The 20447-nt window shown below is 42.5% G+C and overlaps 1 protein-coding gene and 1 pseudogene across 1 annotated transcript in view; both read left to right on the top strand.

Annotated features, from left to right (window-relative positions):
- Positions 1-18195, top strand: part of TMEM242 (transmembrane protein 242) — a 33835-nt gene extending 15640 nt beyond the window's left edge. The window contains exon 4 of the mRNA XM_011952756.1: positions 17676-18195. Coding sequence (XP_011808146.1) covers positions 17676-17774 — 99 coding nt within the window. The 3' untranslated portion in view covers positions 17775-18195. The remainder of the gene's footprint in view (positions 1-17675) is intronic.
- LOC105519415 lies at positions 7172-8826 on the top strand (annotated as a pseudogene).
- Positions 18196-20447: the final 2252 nt, after the last annotated feature.

The following is a 20447-nucleotide window of genomic DNA, read 5'->3' as shown; positions in this document are numbered from 1 at the left end:
AAATAGGGCCCCAAGCATTTTATCAAGTGGGAATGTGTGACAAGGACTAGGACAAATCAGCTCTGCCATAAAAGCTTTTTTGTTCTCAGACTTGACACAGATCAGACTTCATCACCTCGATAATGTTCCCAGCCATATCCCACAGGAGGAAGGTAGCCTTGATTTCACTTGGGTTTTCTTTTTCTTTGTCCTTAATTCTTAGACTGAGCTTACAAAATTGGGCACACATGAGCAGATCTCTCTAAATAAAGCATTGTGAACTGGAGACCTGATAGCATTTGCTTCCCCCTTAAGCTCCGTTTTAAAAGCTACTTCTGATTGATTAGTCACTTACAAATATCTAAAACTGTGGGATAGTACTACATTAATATACGGTTGATATGTACAGTTTGTAAGTATTCACTTACGAGTATATCAGAAAATGATGTTCTCTGAAATGGATTTTTCTACCTGAAATGCTTCTAACAATTTTAAGAAGAAATCATTTTCTAATGTGCTATATATTTTTCCACTATGTAAATTGTGCTGAACATAACTTAATTTTTCTTAGTGACTCAGATCTATCATTTATTGTTTGCTTCTTATACTGAGAGATTCTAGGCTTTTATAGTCATTCCTTTATTCTTTTTATGAGTTTTCTCGATTCCAGTTTGGCTCTTGTGACTTCCGACTGTCCCATTTACTTGTGAAATGCTGCTGCTTTATTTTACACAGTTATGCTTAAGGTTCTTTTTTTTACCCCCTCTCTTCTCCTTTACAGGTTCCAGCCACTCTGATGCCTTCATTTACACCCTGAGCTCTAGGCTCATGGGCCCACTTGACTGGACACAGGTGCTTGGATGACCTGCAGGCATCCCATGTGTCCCTCAGTGAACTGTCATTTGTCCCCAACTACAACCTACTCCTGAGTCATTCTCCCTGTGAATAGCAGCATCACCCACAAAGCTGCGCAGAGAGAAAAGCCAGGTGGCCATTCCTGACCACACTCTTTCTCACCCCTGCATCTAATCAGTCACCAAACCTTGCTTTTCCCCGACCCCCACAGCCACTATAGTTGATGGCACCTTCTTGCTTCAAGATGATTCGGAAAGCTGTCTCTGTTCTCCCTGCCTCCCCGCCTTGCCTCTCTGCAGCACTTTCTCCACCCTTCTGCCAAAGCGCTTTGGCCTTCACTTTCTCTGGAGTTACCATGCACATTGCCTTTCTTCCTGTTACCAGGGATAAAAGGTCGATGCTGTTGCCAGAGGCCCACCCCTGCTATTTGGGCATTAGATCCTGCCCCTTGTCATCTACAAGGGACCTCGCCCCCATCGTTATCCTCAGCCTTAGCTGATTGTCACGTGTTCCTTCTCTGCTGCGGTGTGTACAGACATGCTCTAGTTTATCCCACCTCTAGAAGTTCTCTCTAGATATTCCTTAACCTCCTCCAGCTACCAGCCCATTTGTCTGCTCCCCATTACACAAAAAAACTTCCTGAAAGAGTTGTCTGTGGTCACTGCCTCCACTTCCTCCCCTTCCTGCTCTCAGTCCAGCTCCTTGCCCCAGTGCTGCACTGGAACTGCTATTAAGGTTGCCAGTGCCCTCCTTGGTGCCAGATCTTACTTTATCCTCTGTTACTTGCCCTCCCAGCAATGTTTGGCACAATGGAACCCCAACGCCCGCCTCCTGAAACACTGTGGCTTCCAAGATACCTTCGACCTCACTGGCCGGTTTGCCTGTTTCTTGTGCCAGCCCCTCCCCTGGCCAGCCTCTCAACATCAGTGTCCAGTAGCTCCTACTTAGACTCTTCTGTCCTCAGCCCCTTGACTCTTTCGTCCAGTCCCTGCCATGTTAAAACAAACAGTACAATCTGATGCCATCCAGAGATATAGCCCCAGTCCTGACCTTCAGATTGACCTCGCAGCTTTGTATTGTGCGCCCTCACAAGTATGTCACAAAGGCGTGTCACGTGACCCATGTCCCATCTAGAGGGCTTGATTTCCTCACTTTGTTCCCAACTTGCTCCTCCCTTGGTTTTCCCCATTTCATAAATGCCACCATCATCCCATCCTTCCACTTCAAACCAAAAACTTCGATGAGAATCCTCTTAGATTCTCTCATTTCCCTTCATTCCCTTCATCTGATGCATGCAAGTCCTGCTTGTTAGCTCTGCTGCTGAACACAGCCTACCTCCTTCATCTCTCCCCATCCATTCCTCTCTTGCCTAGTGTTTTAAGTTGCCTGTCCAGTTTCCCGGCCTCTTCCTTATTCCCTCTAGAATTTTTTTCTCCACATAGCAGCCAGAGATATTTTAAAAATGTAAGTCAGATCATGGTCCTTCCTTCTTTAAAACCCTTCAGTGGCTTCCTGTTGAAGAAGGTTTACATGATGTAGCCCCACCAACCTCACTGACCTCATCTTGAGCCACCACAATTGCCCACCTCATCTGTCCCCACTGCACTCCAGCCCTGCCAGCCTTCTTATTCCTTCAGCACACAGGCCTATTCCTGCCTAGGGCCTTTATTCTAGCTTTGCCTAGGAAACTCCTTCTCCAGGTCCTTGTATCACTGGCTCTTTGCTGCTGTCCAGGGTTTCAACCCAAACTTAATTCACCTTCTCAGAGCAGCTTCTCCAGATGTCTTCATTCCCACTACCTAGTTACTCTGAAATTATCCTATTTTCTTTTCTTTGTAGCACCTATTGCAAAACGAGATGATATTGACTATTGTCTTGTTTTATCAGTCTTCACAAAAAGAATGTAAATTCTGAGAGTAGAGACTTTTATCTTGGTCATTGTTATATCCTCGCACCTGTAACAGTGCCTAATGCATTGTAGGTGTTTAGTAAGTATTTATTGAATGCAATCTGATCACATCACTTCCACCATTTCATTTCAGTGGCTCTCTCTCTCTCTCTCTCTCTCTCTTTTTCTTTTCTTTTCTTTTTTTTTTTTTTGTCAGAGTCTCACTCTGTCACCCAGGCTGGAGTGCAGTGGCACAATCTTGGCTCACTGAAACCTCTGCCTCCTGGGTTCAACAATTTTCCTGCCTCAGCCTCCTAAGTAGCTGGACTACAGGCGTGCACCATCACACTCGACTGATTTTGGTATTTTTTGTAGAGACGGGGTTTCACCATGTTGGCCAGGCTGGTCTGGAATGCCTGAACTCAAGTGATCCACCTGCCTCGGCCTCCTGAGGTTTTTGGATCAAAACAGGTGTAAGTCACCGCCCCTGGCCTAATGAATTTTAATTTCTTTGCTTTCCATGTTTTATGCCACATTATAAGTTTTCCTTTTTAATGATGAACACAAGTGGCTCTTTTACATTGCATCAAAAATTATGTATAAGATGCTTTCAAAGAACAAAAATGTGATTGGGATTATTTATTAAAAGAGCTTGCCAATTCATTTCATATTTAAATACCATAAACAGGAAGTTGATCCCAGCATTGCTCTTTGAATTGACTTTTTGCCTTTATTCTATCCTTTGTGGCCCTCTGTCTTTCCTCCAGTTTTCCCAGTATTGCTGACAAAGTGAAATATTTTCATGTGCTGGGATTTGCAGAGACCCCCACATGAGAATTACTGAGCAATAGAATTAGAGCCCACTTATTTATTTTGAAACTACAATTTGCATTCTATGATTTTTCAAATCACAAAGAAGACTTTCAAAATAATTGTGTTTATATAATGTTCCCCTTGCATGCTGGTGAGTTTATGGCCTATTTCAGATCAGCTTATAATAATTAACACTGCTTTCATTGTATCCCTTTTTCCCCCTTAAACCAAGGGTTTTGTGTGCTGATTATTTTTTAAAGGTTTCCAAAGAACAAAACATTTTAAATAACTTTAAAGGATAAAAATAGTCTTTCTGCCACTGCATATTTGTTCTCATGCATTTCTAACACTGTAATAGGTTTTTGTTTTGTTTTTTAATGTTTTAACTTGGTAAAAGTGGGTATTGGCTTTGAAAGTAGCCACAAAATCTGGTAGCTTATCCAAAGCTTTACTTGAAGTATATGCATCAACTTTCTGAAGATGCCCCAGTGGGTGCCACTTTTACTTACCCTCATTTTACTTACCCTCATTTTCAGAACTCTCTCTAAGGTCTGTAGCCCCACCTTTCTGTCACTCTCACCTTTTAGCCCACTCTTCAGCCTTACTCACTCAGCTCTATGGCTACTCACTCTTTTCTACTACATTTACCACATCCCTATTCATGTGCCCAGCTCTGTTCTAGAGGACAGGAATATGCTGGTAAATAAAAGGTGATCCTTCTTGCAGTGGCACATTCATAAGTATTTTACATTTAATTGTGTGTGATAAATCCTATAATGGAGAGAGGTACAAAGTACAGTGATGAAATAGGCTTTTAGAAAGCCAGTTCTGCTTAGGGGACTGGCAAAGATTGGTGAGAGAATGGAATATCAGAACTGGACTCCCAGAGAGGAAAAGGAGGATTTGAGAGCTGGGTGTGAGTCCAGGTGAAAGGAATAGTGACTTAGTGGCAACCATTCTTGGCCCAGGGACTTGCTGCTTCTTTTCATTTCCTGCTTCCTCCCTCCTAAGTGGTACAACCAAAAGTACTGAGGTGTAATCCTGCCATTAGCTATAATACTGTATTGTGCTTTGAATAGATAATTTGAGTCAGGTTTCAATTCAGAAGGAATAATGAGCCAGCTAAGATAGGAAGTCACTAGGGAGCTGTCTAGCTATACTTGGCTTTCCACATCTTTGAGTAGACCTAAATCTGCTCTGGAGGTCACATACATCTCTTTGTCTTTGTTAGTACTTTCCTTTTTTATCTCAAGACTTATTGTAAATAAAAAAGCTGCTTTGTTTGGTGTGTTTTTATTTTGAACAGTTTTTTTCCCCCTCAAGATTGATTTAGTTGTGGCTAAGGGGAAAAACTGAAGAGGCAGCTATTATAGAGATTGTATTTCTGAAGAGGTTCAAATTCTAGAAAGAAAATGACTATAGAAAGTAGCCATGCAGCAAAGAGTCTTTATGTCCTTGAATTTCATGTTCAAGAACACTTATCTTGGAAAATGACTTCACTGGTGAAAGGAATCATTATAGGTGGATGGGGGGGGAACAGGCACCAGGTTAAAACATTTCAAGTTACGACTGAGATAAAATAAATGACAGCTATCAAAAGTTGTTGCTTTTAAAGGATTCCTCTAAAACACTGGCCATCATTAAATAAAGATGACCCTTTTAAAACTGCAGTTTTTAATTTGACAAATGTTAACCATACATCTGACCACCAGTGCTAAGAGGATTCATGTACCTAGTGCTCTTACTATTTAGTGTGTCATGGAGTTTGTGGCTCTGTCATCTGAACAGGGTATGTGATCCCTACTGATAGGGAAAACACAGCCAGGAGGTCACCCTGAAACAGGATATCAGGAACTCAGCTGATGGCACACCTTTCCTACCCTCACCAACTCCTTTGCTTATTGTTCCCCTCCTCCTGGACTGCCTTTTTTCTTCTTTTGTTGAGACGGAGTCTCGCTCTGTCGCCCAGGCTGGAGAGCAGTGTCATAAACTCAGCTCACTGCAACCTCCGCCTCCCGGGTTCAAGCAGTTCTCGTGCCTCGGCCTCCTGAGTAGCTGGAACCATAGGCACACACCACCACGCCCGGCTAATTTTTGTATTTTTAGTAGAAATGGGGTTTCACTATGTTGGCCAGGCTGGTCTCAAACTTCTGACCTCAAGTGATCCATGAACCTCAGCCTCCAAATTCCTGGGATTACAGGTGTGAGCCACTGCGCCCAGCCCTGGACTGCCTTTCAATGGCACAAATAAAAATAGCTTTTCGGCCAGGCACGTTGGCTTACACCTGTAATCCCAACACTTTGGGAGGCTGAGACGGGTGGACTTGAGGTCAAGAGTTAGAGACCAGCCTGACCAATATGGTGAAACCCCGTCTCTTCTAAAAATACAAAAATTAGCCAGGTGTGGTGGCAGGTACCTGTAATCCCAGCTACTCGGGAGGCTGAGACAGGAGAATGGCTTGAACCTGGGAGGCAGAGGTTGCAGTGAGCTGAGACCATGCCGTTGCACCTGGACAGCAGAGCAAGACCCCGTCTCAAAAAAAAACAAAAAAAGGAAAAGAATAGCTTTTCAAGTCCAAATATAAAGTATTCATTTTGTCAGCATTCAGTATTCTAAAACAGAAATCTTTTTTTGCTGATCTTGAGGAGCTACATGTACCAAGGGGTCCCATTCCAGAAGAGCACACTGCTTTTAAATAAAACAAGAGGGAGAGCTTTTGAGGAACCATTACATGGTCAGAATGCTGTTTATAAGTGAGGAAAAAGTACCATCATTTTTATCGGAGCCTTTGTAATTTACTGTATTAGAGTATGCATTTCATCAGATGTGAAGTTGACACCTGCTCAGAAATTTTAAGGGAATTTAGTTCTTAAGATTGCCCAGAGAAATGCAGAACAAGTAAGGCATACTGATGCCACATTGTACTAGATCATTTATTTCACTACTTTGGTCAATAATCTGGTTTATGCATTGGTTGAAATTTGCCATTTCAAGGACATTTAAGAGATATCCTCATTTTAATTGAGGGCTACATTGCCAACTTTCTATCTGAGAAGTCGTTTTTCTTCGGGACGCACAATCAAAGGCTTTCCTCTGGCATGAGAAAGGAATAGCATTCTCGCCTGGCTTTTAGTGATGGAATGACTCCCAGCCGGCCCCTACCCTGCTCAGTCTCCTGCTGACTGTCCCAGTGTGGGTCCTGGCCAGGACTGGCACCAAGGCAGTGGGATCCTTTATAAATAAGCCTCCAGCGCCATACACCAGATAGCAGGAGCCCACTTCTGGGACACTGGGAGATGGTGCAGGCAGCCACCCGTACGCAAAGCACAGCGCCCTATCCTTCCCGGCAGGGTCATGGTTCAGAAGATGTAACCTGATTTTCATCTGTAGTTAATAGAAGCATTTTTCCTTGGCATTCCTACTAAAAATAGAAAACTAGTAATTTCAGGGATCTGGGTTAACCTCTTAAGCATGTCTGCTATCGATGAGAATACTCTTTGTAAAATTAACTCCAGAAATCACTTGCTAGAGAAGCGGGCCTTCACCGCCTTAGTCTGAGCACCCACGGAGAGCATGTGTTGGAGGCTCTGGCAAGGCCCGCGCAGCCGCAGTAGAGGGCCAGGGAGCGGGTCGTGCGCACCCGCCACAGAGGGCTGAAGGGGCTGCTAACAGCTCCCTTGGCGTTGCAATGTCCTGGTCAGCAGTTTTTTTTCCATTCTCTCCCTCCACTTCTTGAGTGAGCAGCCATGAGTTGGACTGTGCCTGTTGTGCGGGCCAGAGAGTGAGTGAGTTCAGCAGAAGCGAATTTCCTGTGCCTGGGGATGGCCCTGTGACGCCATCAGGCACCGTGCGTGCCGCTCAAGGGCGCCTGGCTCTTCACCCCCTTGAGCAACATGGCGACTGTGAAGAGTGAGCTTACTGAGTACTTCACTTCCGAGGAGCGCGTTCATCGCAGTAAGGTCTCCATCGTAGGAACTGGATCGGTGGGCATGGCCTGCGCTATCAGCATCTTATTAAAAGGCTTGAGTGATGAACTTGCTGTTGTGGATCCTGATGAAGGCAAACTGAAGGGTGAGACGGTGGATCTTCAAAATGGCAGCCCTTTCATGAAAATGCCAAGTATTGTTTGTAGCAAAGATTACCTTGTCACAGCAAACTCTAGCCTAGTGATTGTCACAGCAGGAGCACGCCAAGAAAAGGGAGAAACGCGCCTTAATTTAGTCCAGTGAAATGTGGCCATCTTCAAGTTAATGATTTCCGGTATTGTCCAGTACAGCCCCCTCTGCAAGCTGATTATTGTTTGCAATCCAGTGGATGTCTTAACTTATGTAGCCTAGAAGTTGAGTGCATTTCCCAAAAACCGTGTTATTGGAAGCAGCTGTAATCTCGGTACTGCTCGTTTTCGTTTCTTGATTGGACAAAAGCTCGGTATCCACTCTGAAAGCTGCCGCGGATGGATCCTCAGCATGGAGACTCAAGTGTTCCTGTGTGGAGTGGAGTGAACATAGCTGGTGTCCCTTTGAAGGATCTGGACTCTGATATAGGAACCGATAAAGATCCTGAGCAATGGAAAAATGTCCACAAAGAAGTGATTGCTAGTGCCTATGAGATTATTAAAATGAATACTTCTTGGACCATTGGCCTATCTGTAGCTGATTTAACAGAACGTATTTTGAAGAATCTTAGGAGAACACATCCAGTCTCCACCATCATTAAGGGTTTCTATGGAATAGATGAAGAAGTATTCCTCAGTATTCCTTGTATCCTGGGAGAGAATGGTATTACCAACCTTATAAAGATAAAGCTGACCCCTGAAGAGGAGGCCCACCTGAAAGAGTGCAAAAACACTTTGGGAAATTCAGAAGGAGCTGAAGCTTTAAAGTTGTCTAAAACTACCATTCTGAAATTATTGAAGAGATCATAGATACAGGATTATATATCAAAATTTTGAATAAACATAAATTCCTAAAAGATGGAAATAGGAAAGTGGGTAGAGTGACTTTCCTATTTATTTAGTTCTCCAGCTCTTTTATTTAGCATGCAGGTGCTGTATGATACTTACTTACAATTCCTAAAGAAAGTGTTTTTGGTACCCTTGATGTAGCAGCACTTGCCTTGTTATATATGTAGTTGGCATTGGTTCCCAAAAAGTAGGATGTAAGTATTTATTGTGTTCTAGAAATTCTGATTATTTTCATTAGATATATGCTATTTCTTCTTGCTGGCTTATACCTATGTTCATTTATATGCTGTAAAAAAGTTGTCACTTCCTCTACAATGTAATAAAGTTATGTACATACAAGTTTTTTTTTTTATAATAGATCCATCTTGAGACCGCCTTCATTTCCTCTGGGACAGACTTTCGGCTGGGTCGTTAAAAAGGCATGAAGTGGGGACTACAGCTGCATATTGGATGTGTGTGTACATGCGCACATGTGTGTATGTGTGCACACCAGTAAAGCAGGATCATTCGGTTAAGATATGAAAATAGTGATCTGATGGTAGCTGTTATAAAATGGTTAATTCAATAATACAGAAAGCTTTTAGAAAGAGGCTTGACACTCAGAGGTGTTATAGTTACTGTTGTTTGTTTGGCAGGGAAAGGAAACTTCCCTAAATTTTGCAGTTACTCAAAGCTGGAGGCATCATGCTACCTGACTTCAAACTATACTACAAGGTTACAGTAACCAAAACAGCATGGTACTGGTACCAAAACAGATATATAGACCAATGGAACAGAACAGAGCCCTCAGAAATAATACCACACATCTACAACCATCTGATCTTTGACAAACCTGACAAAAACAAGAAGTGGGGAAAGGATTCCCTACTTAATAAATGGTGCTGGGTAAACTGGCTAGCCATATGTAGCAAGCTGAAACTGGATCCCTTCCTTACATCTTATACAAAAATTAATTCAAGATGGATTAAAGACTTAAATGTTAGACCTAAAACCATAAAAACCCTAGAAGAAAACCTAGGCGATACCATTCAAGACATAGGCATGGGCAAGGACTTCATGTCTAAAACATTAAAAGCAATGACAACAAAAGCCAAAAGTGACAAATGGGATCTAATTAAACTAAAGAGCTTCTGCACAGCAAAAGAAACTACCGTCAGAGTGAACAGGCAAGCTACAGAATGGGAGAAAATTTTTGCAATATACTCATCTGACAAAGGGCTAATATCCAGAATCTGCAAAGATTCTGGGCGAAGAATATGAACAGACAATTCTCAAAAGAAGACATTTATGCAGCCCACATACACATGAAGAAATGCTCATCATCACTGGCCATGAGAGAAATGCAAATCAAAACCACAATGAGATACCATCTCACACCAGTTAGAATGGTGATCATTAAAAAGTCAGGAAACAACAGGTGCTGGAGAGGATGTGGAGAAATAGGAACACTTTTACACTGTTGGTGGGACTGCAAACTAGTTCAACCATTGTGGAAGACAGTGTGGTGATTTCTCAAGGATCTAGAACTAGAAATACCATTTGACCCAGCCATCCTATTACTGGGTATATACCCAAAGGATTATAAATCATGCTGCTATAAAGACACATGCACACGTATGTTTATTGCGGCACTATTCACAATAGCAAAGACTTGGAACCAACCCAAATGTCCATCAATGATAGACTGTAATCCCAGCACTCTGGGAGGCCTAGGCGGGCAGATCATGAGGTCAGGAGATCGAGACCATCCTGGCTAACACAGTGAAATCCCATCTCTACTAAAAAATACAAAAAATTAGCTGGGCATGGTGGCGGACGCCTGTAGTCCCAGCTACTCGGGAGGCTGAGGCAGGAGAATGGTGTGAACCCGGGAGGCGGAGCTTGCAGTGAGCTGAGATCGCACCACTGCACTCCAGTCTGGGTGACAGAGTGAGACTCCATCTCAAGAAAAAAAGAAAATGTGGCACACATACACCACGGAATACTATGCAGCCATAAAAAAGGATGAGTTCATGTCATTTGTAGGGACATGGATGAAGCTGGAAACCATCATTCTCAGCAAACTATTGCAAGGACAAAAAACCAAACACCGCATGTTCTCACACATAGGTGGGAATTGAACAGTGAAAACACTTGGACACAGGAAGGGGAACATCACACACCGGGGCCTGTTGTGGGGTGGGGGGAGGGGGGAAGGATAGTATTAGGAGATATACCTAATGTAAGTGACGAGTTAATGGGTGCAGCACACCAACATGGCACATGTATACATATGTAACAAACCTGCACGTTGTGCACATGTACCCTAGAACTTAAATAAAAATTTTAAAAATGAAATACCAAGTCCAGAAGTGTAGTCTCCTAAGCGTACTGGAGACGGTGCAGGTAAGCAGCAGGGCAACCCCATCTGCGTTCATTCTCCCGGCCTGGGTGTGGAAATCTGCTGACCTTTACTGCGTGTGGCTCTTTGTCAGCATGACCGAGTTCATGTGTTTAGATAGTTCAGAGATTTCTGCTGATTGCAAATCTCATTTTCCTTTGGGAAGTTGGCAGGGGAAATGGAGTGGGAAGTAGGTAGGAAAAGTAAGTCTGTTATGTATTCCCCACACCCAGAACGTCTCTGCTGCTTACATAGGTTTGTCCACTGAACCAAAGACTAGAAGGATATATACCAAATATTAATAATACTGTTTTTATTCTGGATGGTACAATAAGGGGTGATTTTAGTTTTCTTTCTTGTATTTTTCTATATTTCCCAAGTTTTCTTTGTTAAACACATGCCACTGTTGTCATCAGAAATTTTTTTAAGTAAATGTTTTATTGAATTTGATGAGAAAAAAATTTTTGCAGTTACTAAAAATAAAGCCTGACTGAGTGAAAATCATTTTAGAATCACTCCTGAGAACCTGGCCTGTTAGCACATTAAATCAAGAAGCATGTTAGAAATTGTTCTTACTGGGCTGGATCTTAGCTTCAGAGTGGCCCTGGCTCTTAGAGGCTCCTGGGTTATTCCTGCTGTTCAGTTTATTTCATGTTTACAGAAAGCTTTTGCTTTTGAATTTGTGCCTTATTGTTAATTACTATCATAAAAATTGGCCATTTTGATGCATATTTCAGGGATTGTATTTCTCAGAAAGTTACATGTTTGCTTTGTATTTCTAAATCAATTGACTTTACTACAGATTCTGGACTTTATGCATGTGATACAGTGAAAGTTGGGGAGAAAGTAAAAATGTTTGTCTGACATTTACCGAAATGATAATATTAGTAGCTTAGAAAATGGAACGCTGAGATGTAAAAATTCACATTCACTTTCCTAATGCAGTTGAATACTTAAATAATATGGTATGTTCAAATACATTTCATCCCAGGATCCATGTGGATAGCAACAAAACTAGTTAAAAGTGAAAATATCAGTATCTGCCCTCTAAACCAGGCCAGTCCTGCTTAGTTGAATTTTATCAAACAAGACCATGATCCTCCAAAATACTGACCCTTTTCTACCCCAACTGGAACTCCCATACTGCTTTATTGAAAACATCTACAAATGTTGATTTCTCAGGAAGCAGTGTCATGTAATGGACTCACTGATGTGCTGGGCTCCTTGAAAGTGGGAAGAGTGGTGGTTCAGTTCTAGGCGGTTTTAAGAACTTTTGAGAGCTCAACTGTGGAATACCTGCACCCTCTTATCCAGCCTTTGAGTTTTTATTTGTGTTTTAGCCAAATATAGTGTACTGTTATAGGGCATCAGAGCATGCCTTAAGTCTATTTTATAATTCTCTTCACCATCTTTGCCAGCTAGGGTAGGCTGCGTTATGCTGCAGTAAAAAATAGTCTCCAAGCCTGTGGCTTAAAATAACAAAGGTTTGTTTCTCACCTGTGTAAATCCCCCATGGGTTTCAGCAACTCTCTAGGAAAGCTGTCCTTCGCATGCTGGCTCAGCACCTCAGATTGCTTTGATCTTTGGCACCACCACAGCAATACAGGTTTCCATTATTGCTATGGAAAGAGAGTTGAACTCCTGCGATGAAGTGCTCAGCCTGGGAGTGACACACATTCTTTTGCTCATATTTCATTGGTCAGAACTAGTCACATGGTTACCTAACTTCAGGGAGCGGGGGAAGTATAACTCCCCTGTATGCAAAAATAGATGAGTACTGGCTACGTGTGAAAGTATATTATACCATTCAAAATAAAATGGCCACCACTACAAGAGGCATATGTGCTTTTTACATAATTTTTAGTGAAAGCTGGTAAATGGGTAGAAGTTACAGGGTACTTTGTCTTTCTAGGTCCCAGAATCAGAGAGGTCTGGGCATCAGCCAGGCAGTTGTACTCATAAGCCATGTCTCTGTGGGTGAGTTAACCTCTCTGACATTTGGTTTTTCGTATGTAAAGTGGTGGTAATAATTTCTGCCATATAGAATTGTGAAGATTAAATAATAGCCTAATGCTTTGTCCAGTGCCTGACACGTAAGTGATCCGAAATGGCAGATATTATTCCTGTTCAAGTAACATTTTTACAACCTAACTATACTTTTTAATCTCCTTTTACCAGTATTATATAGTTTTATTCTGTTGTATTTTATGAAGAAGCTGAATTACCAGATTGTTGAAAATTACCATTAACTCTGTAATTATTGCCATTATCCAAAGGTTTTTTCATCAGTAGATCCTATAGAACTGTCATCATTGTTGCCCCTAGCATTGAGGTCAGTAACAGTCCTGCACCAGCAAGCAAAGACATAGCTAAATTTGCCAGACAATAGCAAAAACATTTCAAAACTGAGAGCTTGTAATTCCAACAACTGCCTATTTATTAGAATTGATGCTTAAAGATTTTCTGAAATTAATTAAATTGGGGACATAACCTGAGGCTTTTAAGTAATTTGTCAGCACACTGTGTATTAGACCAAATGTTTTCAAGTGTTTTTCCCCTACCGAGACATGCATGGTAAATGTGCAGAGTGTCCCCTGTGCATATTCAAGCAGTATACAGAGTAAGCACATGGGCTGTGCGGTCGGATCTGCTCTTACCAGCCATGGCACCGAGCACGGAGCTTCCATCACCATATCTTTAAAGGAGGGATGATATTTGTCCCACTTGATTGTTGGGAGGGTTAAGTGAGAAATATGCCTGGCATACAGTAAGGACTTTCTAAGTGACATCAGTGGTTGACCTCACTCCTGGCCTACTGGCTATATGACCCTTCAAGAAGCTATTGAAATGTGAATGAGAATAACATTATTAGAGGCATAATCCTGAATCTGTTTTAATATCTAAAAAGTCCATTGTATCGGCAAAACGTCCATATTTGTGACAAAATACTCGTAATACATTTTCCATTTGTCATAACACTCCATTTGAGCACTACTACCTCAGACAGTGGTACTTCCTGTGACTATTACAATGCAGCACTGTTGGACACTAAAGCACTGGGGCTTAGAAATGAGGATAGTGGGCCCATGGCACTGGGGAGTACCATTCATGTCTTGGTTTTGGTTTCTTTTGAGATGGAGTCTCACTCCATGGCCCAGGGTGGAGTGCAGTGGCGTGCTTTTGGCTCACTGCAACCTCTGCTTCCTGGGTTCAAGCAATTCTCCTGCCTCAGCCTCCTGAGTAGCTGGGACTAAAAGCATGCGCCACCATGCCTGGCTAATTTTTGTATTTTTAGTAGAGACGGGATTTTACCACGTTGGCCAGGAAGTAGCCTGGCCTCAAGTGATCCATCCATCTAGGCCTCCCAAAGTGTTGGGATTACGGGCGTGAGCCACCACGCCCCACTCATGTCTTAGTTTTTTTTGGAAAGCACCCCCTGGAGGTGTGCAGGGCACAGCAGCACTGCTTGGAAGGGTAACCCTGTTATCCATAGCATAGGAAAATTTTCCCTGGTCAGAGGAAAGAAGAGAGAACTACAGTTTGGAAAATGCTTGGGAGTAAGACGGAGTTGCTGGATGGGTACTCTAGTTCCCAGCATACCCCCTCACCAGACTTCTGGGATACAGGGCAGAGGAACAGTTCTATGGCAGTAGCTGTGATTATCAAGGAATTCAGTACATTTACTTTATAACGAAATTTGTTTAAATGCACTCAACCCCTAAATCTTTTTTCAAGCACATCTTTAAACAGGGAAATGTTCTGTTGGCCTCATGTGTAGAGAATCTTGGTAAAACCAACACCTTTTCTGAACTGCATATCAGAAATTGATATAGGTGGAAACTATGTGAAGGTTTTCGTCTACTATCCATGTAATATGAACAGTATGAGCTGAAAAGCCTTCTGTAGAGCCCATTCTCTAATACCACTTGAGGCCCTGTTTATATCTTAAATGTCTGAATTTCCATTTCCACAGCTGTAAACTTAGAGAACAGGGATAGATGGTACCCTTTACCCCTCTCCATTCCTTTCCCTCATCTCAGATCTGTCTATTCCTAGTTAGTTACTTTTCAGATTTGAGTGCTTCTAGTGATACAGTTACCATGACCCTGGGCACGAGTAAATAATTTAATATTTGAGAAATTAGAGGAAAGAAAGCAATCAGGCCAAAAGGAGGAAACGAAAATGTAACCCTGCCTAAGGAGAGCAGGACTGCCTCTTACTCTCCTCCCCTGGCCTCACCTACATTTCCCAGCCTCTCCCTTGTCACAGCCCGGACCACTGGAAGGCAGACTGGTGAATGATTTGGTCCATGTCTTGGCTATATGACATCCCATTTGAAAACTGTCATCTGGCTTAGTTGTAAAAGATGTTCAACCAGAATAGTGAAGAGAAAGAACCAGGCAGCACATTGCCAACCCTGGCCAGAGAGATGTCTGTTTTTCAACTACAGAAGTCTATGCAAAGTTCCTCAGTGGGAGCGATATTAATGTTTTGGACAAAGCAATTAATTCTTTATGGAAGAGGGAGTGGGGCAGAGAGACATCCATGAGCTGTGGGTCTTCAAGATTAGTGTCTGGGTCCAGAACACTGAGATGGCTGGCACAGATACAGACAATATATAATACAGAAGGAAGACCTTCCGTATCTTCCAGTGACAAAATATGTAAACTAAAATGATATATTGCTATAAAGTAATGTACTTAACAAACATTCCATAATATTTATATTCATGTGAGCTTTGTTCTTGCAATACAGCACACATATTTCGATAATACAGCAATGATAATAGCTAATGTATATTGAACATTTTCCATATGTTAGACGCTGTGCTTTATATGTATCATCTCCCTTAATCCTTAGTTCTCACAACTCTTTAAGCAGGTAATTACTGTCTCCATTCTACATATGTGGAAACTATGGCTTAATAGAGTAAGCAGTTTTCCCAAGTGATGGAGCTAGGATTTGAACAGAGTCCATGCTGTTGACAGCAGTGCTACAGTTTGCCACAGTGCTAGGAGTAAAGGCCTAGGATTTTCAAGTCCCAAACCCCTGAATCTGGAAAAAAGGTAAAGATTCAGCCTCAAATTGAAATAAATAAGCATCGACGTTAAAGAAATATTAGCTGATTCTCAAAATAACCACTCTAAGAAATGACTTGCATGTTGCAGATGAGTCCAGGGTACTTCACAAACCTGATCAAGGCAATCTCTATCCTTAGGAATATATGACTGGCAGATGGCTGATGAGGAAAAGTTGGAACGCAGTGCTGTGGTGCTGCTGAAATATCTTTGTAGGAGGACTGTATAGATTAATCAGGATGAATCAGAGACTGTATTACTAGTACTGTCCAGCGTAAAGATCACCTAACTTCCATAAGTTAGTGTTCCCACCTTATGGAGTTGTAGACCTTAGGTGGACCCAGGTGCTCCAGGTAAACTGTAATACTGTGTGACACTGCATGTTAAGATCTCTTAGGCTGGGCGCAGTGGTGCACGCCTGTGATCTCAGCACTTTGGGAGACCGGAGTCAGAGGATTACTTGAGTTCAGGAGTTTGAGACCAGCCCGGGCAACACAGCAAGACCCCATCTCTACCCAAAATGCAAAAGTTAGCACATGCCTGTAGTCCCAGCTACTTGGGGGTGTTGAGGTGGGACAATCACTTGAGCCCAGGAGGTTGAGGCTGCAGTGAGCCATAATCGTGCCACTGCACTCTAGCTTGGGTGACAGAGTGAGACTCTGCCTCAAAAAAAGAAAAAAAAATCTCTTGTTCCCTTGCTGTGACTCTTAGATTCCAAATCAACTTCTGCTTGTAAAACTCCTACCTAGATTTAAAACAAACAAACAAACACTGTCTGGCACATAAGAACATTCCAGTTTATCTACCATTCCTTGATTTATTCTTCGCTAAACTCCTGCTAAGTTTCTTCTCTCTGTCATTTCTCCCTGTGAAAATTCTAGCTTTGAATGACCTAATCATATTTATTTATTCAGATAGAAATCCCATCCTCAGCCGGGCACAGTGGCTCACGCCTGTAATCCCAGCACTTTGGGAGGCCAAAGTGGGCGGATCACAAGGTCAGGAGATCAAGACCATCCTGGCTAATACGGTGAAACCCCATCTCTAATAAAAATACAAAAAATTAGCCAGGCATTGTGGTGGGCGCCTGTAGTCCCAGCTACTCGGGAGGCTGAGGCAGGAGAATGGCGTGAACCCAGGAGGCGGAGCTTGCAGTGAGCCGAGATCGCACCACTGCACTCCAGCCTGGGCGACAGAGCGAGACTCCGTCTCAAAGAAAAAAAGAAATCCCATCCTCAACGGCATCTTTATATAGAAAAGTCAACAATACACACTCTTCTTCTGGGAGGGAATAATTATTATGGAGGGTTGACAGTTTAGGACATGTTGCCTTGCAGATTAAGAGTGGTTTGTTTGTTTGTTTTTAAAGAGATGGAGTCTTGCTGTGTTGCCCAGGTTGGATTCAAACTCCTGGGCTCAAGCAGTCTACCCACCTCAGCCTCCCGAGTAGCTGGGACTACAGGTGTGAGCCACCATGTCCAGCTAAGAGTGAAGTTTTATGTTATTTAATAATAAATTTATACTCAAAAGAAGAAAGGAAGTATATTTCATTTTCTTTCAAGATACCTAGAATATATATAGTCCCTATCTTTTATTAATGTTCCTTAGCTCTGTACCTGTGAGCGGTAAAGTACTAGCGAGTCAGTACAGGTGCCATCTCTAATAGCTGTTTTCTCCTTCTTTTAACATTTGATAACTGATTATTTTTCTTCTTTTAGATGAAAGACTTTCGCAGTAAAATGCAATCAATATTTCCAACAATTCCCAAGAACTCCGAATCGGCTGTTGAGTGGGAGGAAACATTGAAATCCAAATGAGATGAGCGTGGATGAATTTCAAAATGCTTGTTACAGAAAGGGGTGGCTCCAGAGATACCATGATTGCAAAGGGACTGGGACTGATTTCTCCAGGAACATGGGCAGATTGCTGACTGAACCAGTGCACTGGATAGCGTTCGGCCTTCTTGTCACAGGAGAGTATGTGTGTGCGTGTTGGGGGAGGGTAAAGTTTTCCCAAAGTTAAGAAGACTATTTAAAAGTAGTAATTACAGGAATAACTTCCTTATGTGGAGGGGATCCCACAGGAAATGATTCTGTTTGTAACAGTTAAAACAAGTTTCATACCTAAAAAAAGTTTATAATAAAAGTATGATAGGAAAATATTTATAAAACAGACCCCCTAATAGCAATAGTACTGCAATGTGTCTAATTAAAGGAGTTTTAAGAGCCTTTCTTGTCAGTATGTGACAGAACTTGGAAGTCTTATTCTGATTAGCCAGACTACAAAGTGACAGTCACCTGGTAAGTCTTGTGTGGTGGGAAGTGGGTGTGGCTCTCGTGTCCTCATGTGGTCTGTGATTTACAGCGAGCGCACGCATGCTAGTTTACCTGATACCCTCTCTTGAAGGCCCTATAAATTCTTATACTTAAAACAAAAAGCCAGTAATGAGTTGTGATCACCCAAAAAGGCACAGTTGGGGTAAAATAATGATATTGGGGTAAAAATACGTTTTTGAGAAGTTGGTCTGGATCTCTGAACACTGACAGTTTGTCATTTTGTCTCAGTTGTCAAAGTAAAAAGAGCCCAATTGTCGTCTGTCTTCAATTTTTTTTTTGAGACGGAGTCTCACTTTGTCGCCCAGGCTGGAGTGCAGTGGCGCCATCTCGGCTCACTGCAAGCTCCGCCCCCCAGGTTCACGCCATTCTCCTGCCTCAGCCTCCCAAGTAGCTGGGACTACAGGCACCCACCACCACGCCCGGCTAATTTTTTTTTTTTTTTGTATTTTTAGTAGAGACGGGGTTTCATCGTGTTAGCCAGGATGGTCTCGATCTCCTGACCTCGTGATCTGCCCGTCTCGGCCTCCCAAAGTGCTGGGATTACAGGCGTGAGCTACCGCGCCCGGCCTGTCTTCAATATTTTTAACCAGAAAGTCACCTGAGTATTGAGTCCCAATATAAAGTATTTGGTACCACCTCCCTAATGAAGCTGTTAGGGTAAATTCTATGTGCACCCCCAACTCCCTCATGTCTTCCACAATCTCCTACAAAAAAACAGGTGGAGAATAAGGTCTTCATGCAATTATTTTTACTGCAATTGCATTTTAAAATATTTTCAAGAAGAGAAATATTTTAATATGTCAGTATGTCCAGAGAAATAACCTGTAGTTAAATATCAGTTGTGCAGTTTCTTCCTACTTGCCTAGGCTGTAATTAGTCAGCAATCAGGTTTAATAAAGGACGTTTGAAATTTCTGTTATCACGAAACCTTTTATTCTAAGGGAGATTTTTAAATGAAATGACAAGTACATAATGTAATACTTTTCTCTAGACCATGTTACCCTGTTAAAATTGCTGTTTTGTTAATGAAACAGGTGTAATCAGCATCTGGAATTCATATGTAATCTGTTAAAAATCCAAGACTGAAAGGAAAGGATTGTGAAATTGGTCAGTGAATGCGGGTAGCAAAAACTCTTCACCGGCCTTTCCTTTGTAGTTAAATCTCCCCTGAGAAGAGATTTGTAGCCTTTGAATGAAACGAAGGGAAGGAAGGAGCCAAAGGAACAGGTTTTCATCCACACAATTAGTCTGAATCTAGGTCCCCTGAATAGAGTGGGCACCGCCTGATCCTTTTGTGCTTCATAAATGTGGGTTTCCAAGCTCATGCATGAGATGGCCCTCAAACCTTGTTACAGTGGTGCACTTTACCCATCTGATGTGGGGGGAAGAAAGAATGGGCACTACCTACAACTGTTTACAGCTAGAATCTGGGTTTTATTTTTCGTAGATGGAGAATGCCTCGTGGTTTCTAAAGACCTCCACAGGGTGGAGAAAGGAGGCTTGCCTGCCTGTCTGGAGTGTTAAAAGGAGAAATCATTGTTAACTGTGATTCTATTTAATGGATTCCTGCCTTGTAACCTCCCTAAGGGTGGGGACCCCTCTCAGAGCCTTGTAAACGGGTGCCAGCACCGCTGCAGGGGCTGCTGCACGTCAGGCGGATGGCAGCTAGGCCCTAGGAAGGAGCCAGGGGCCCTGGTGGGGGCGCTGCTTTCCCACAGGGCTGGCGCAGAGGAGGCCTAGATGTATGTTGCTGAAGGAGTGTCCGAATAGAGTGGCATGCCTCGTGTCTACAAAACCCTTATACGTCACCTCTGCTGTCCTTGACCGATGGCAGGGGGACTCCCATAAGAATGATGAGGAATCCCCTGCAGAGGGGAGGCTGGCAGGGACAAATTCCCTAGAAGAGGAAATGAGCTTCAGCTCTAATTGCATCTTAAAAGCAAAAGTGAAGTAACGCACAGATGGAAATTTAACAAGAAAACAAGCAGTATGACTCAAGTGGTGTTTTCCACAGTCAGAACTTGAATATCAGTGGATTTCATCATTTGTCTATTCCTTTTGTACCAGAGGCATATTGTTAAATTGGTTAATGGAAAGGAAAAATGTTTAACAGATAATGTTATTCTTTATGAGACGTACCATCTGTGTATTGAG

The sequence above is a fragment of the Colobus angolensis genome, unplaced genomic scaffold, assembly GCF_000951035.1.
Source record: "Colobus angolensis palliatus isolate OR3802 unplaced genomic scaffold, Cang.pa_1.0 Scaffold35, whole genome shotgun sequence".
In the NCBI taxonomy this organism is placed as follows: Eukaryota; Metazoa; Chordata; class Mammalia; order Primates; family Cercopithecidae; genus Colobus; species Colobus angolensis.
Note: the sequence above shows the minus strand (reverse complement) of the source record. Positions and strands in the feature narration are given on the sequence as shown.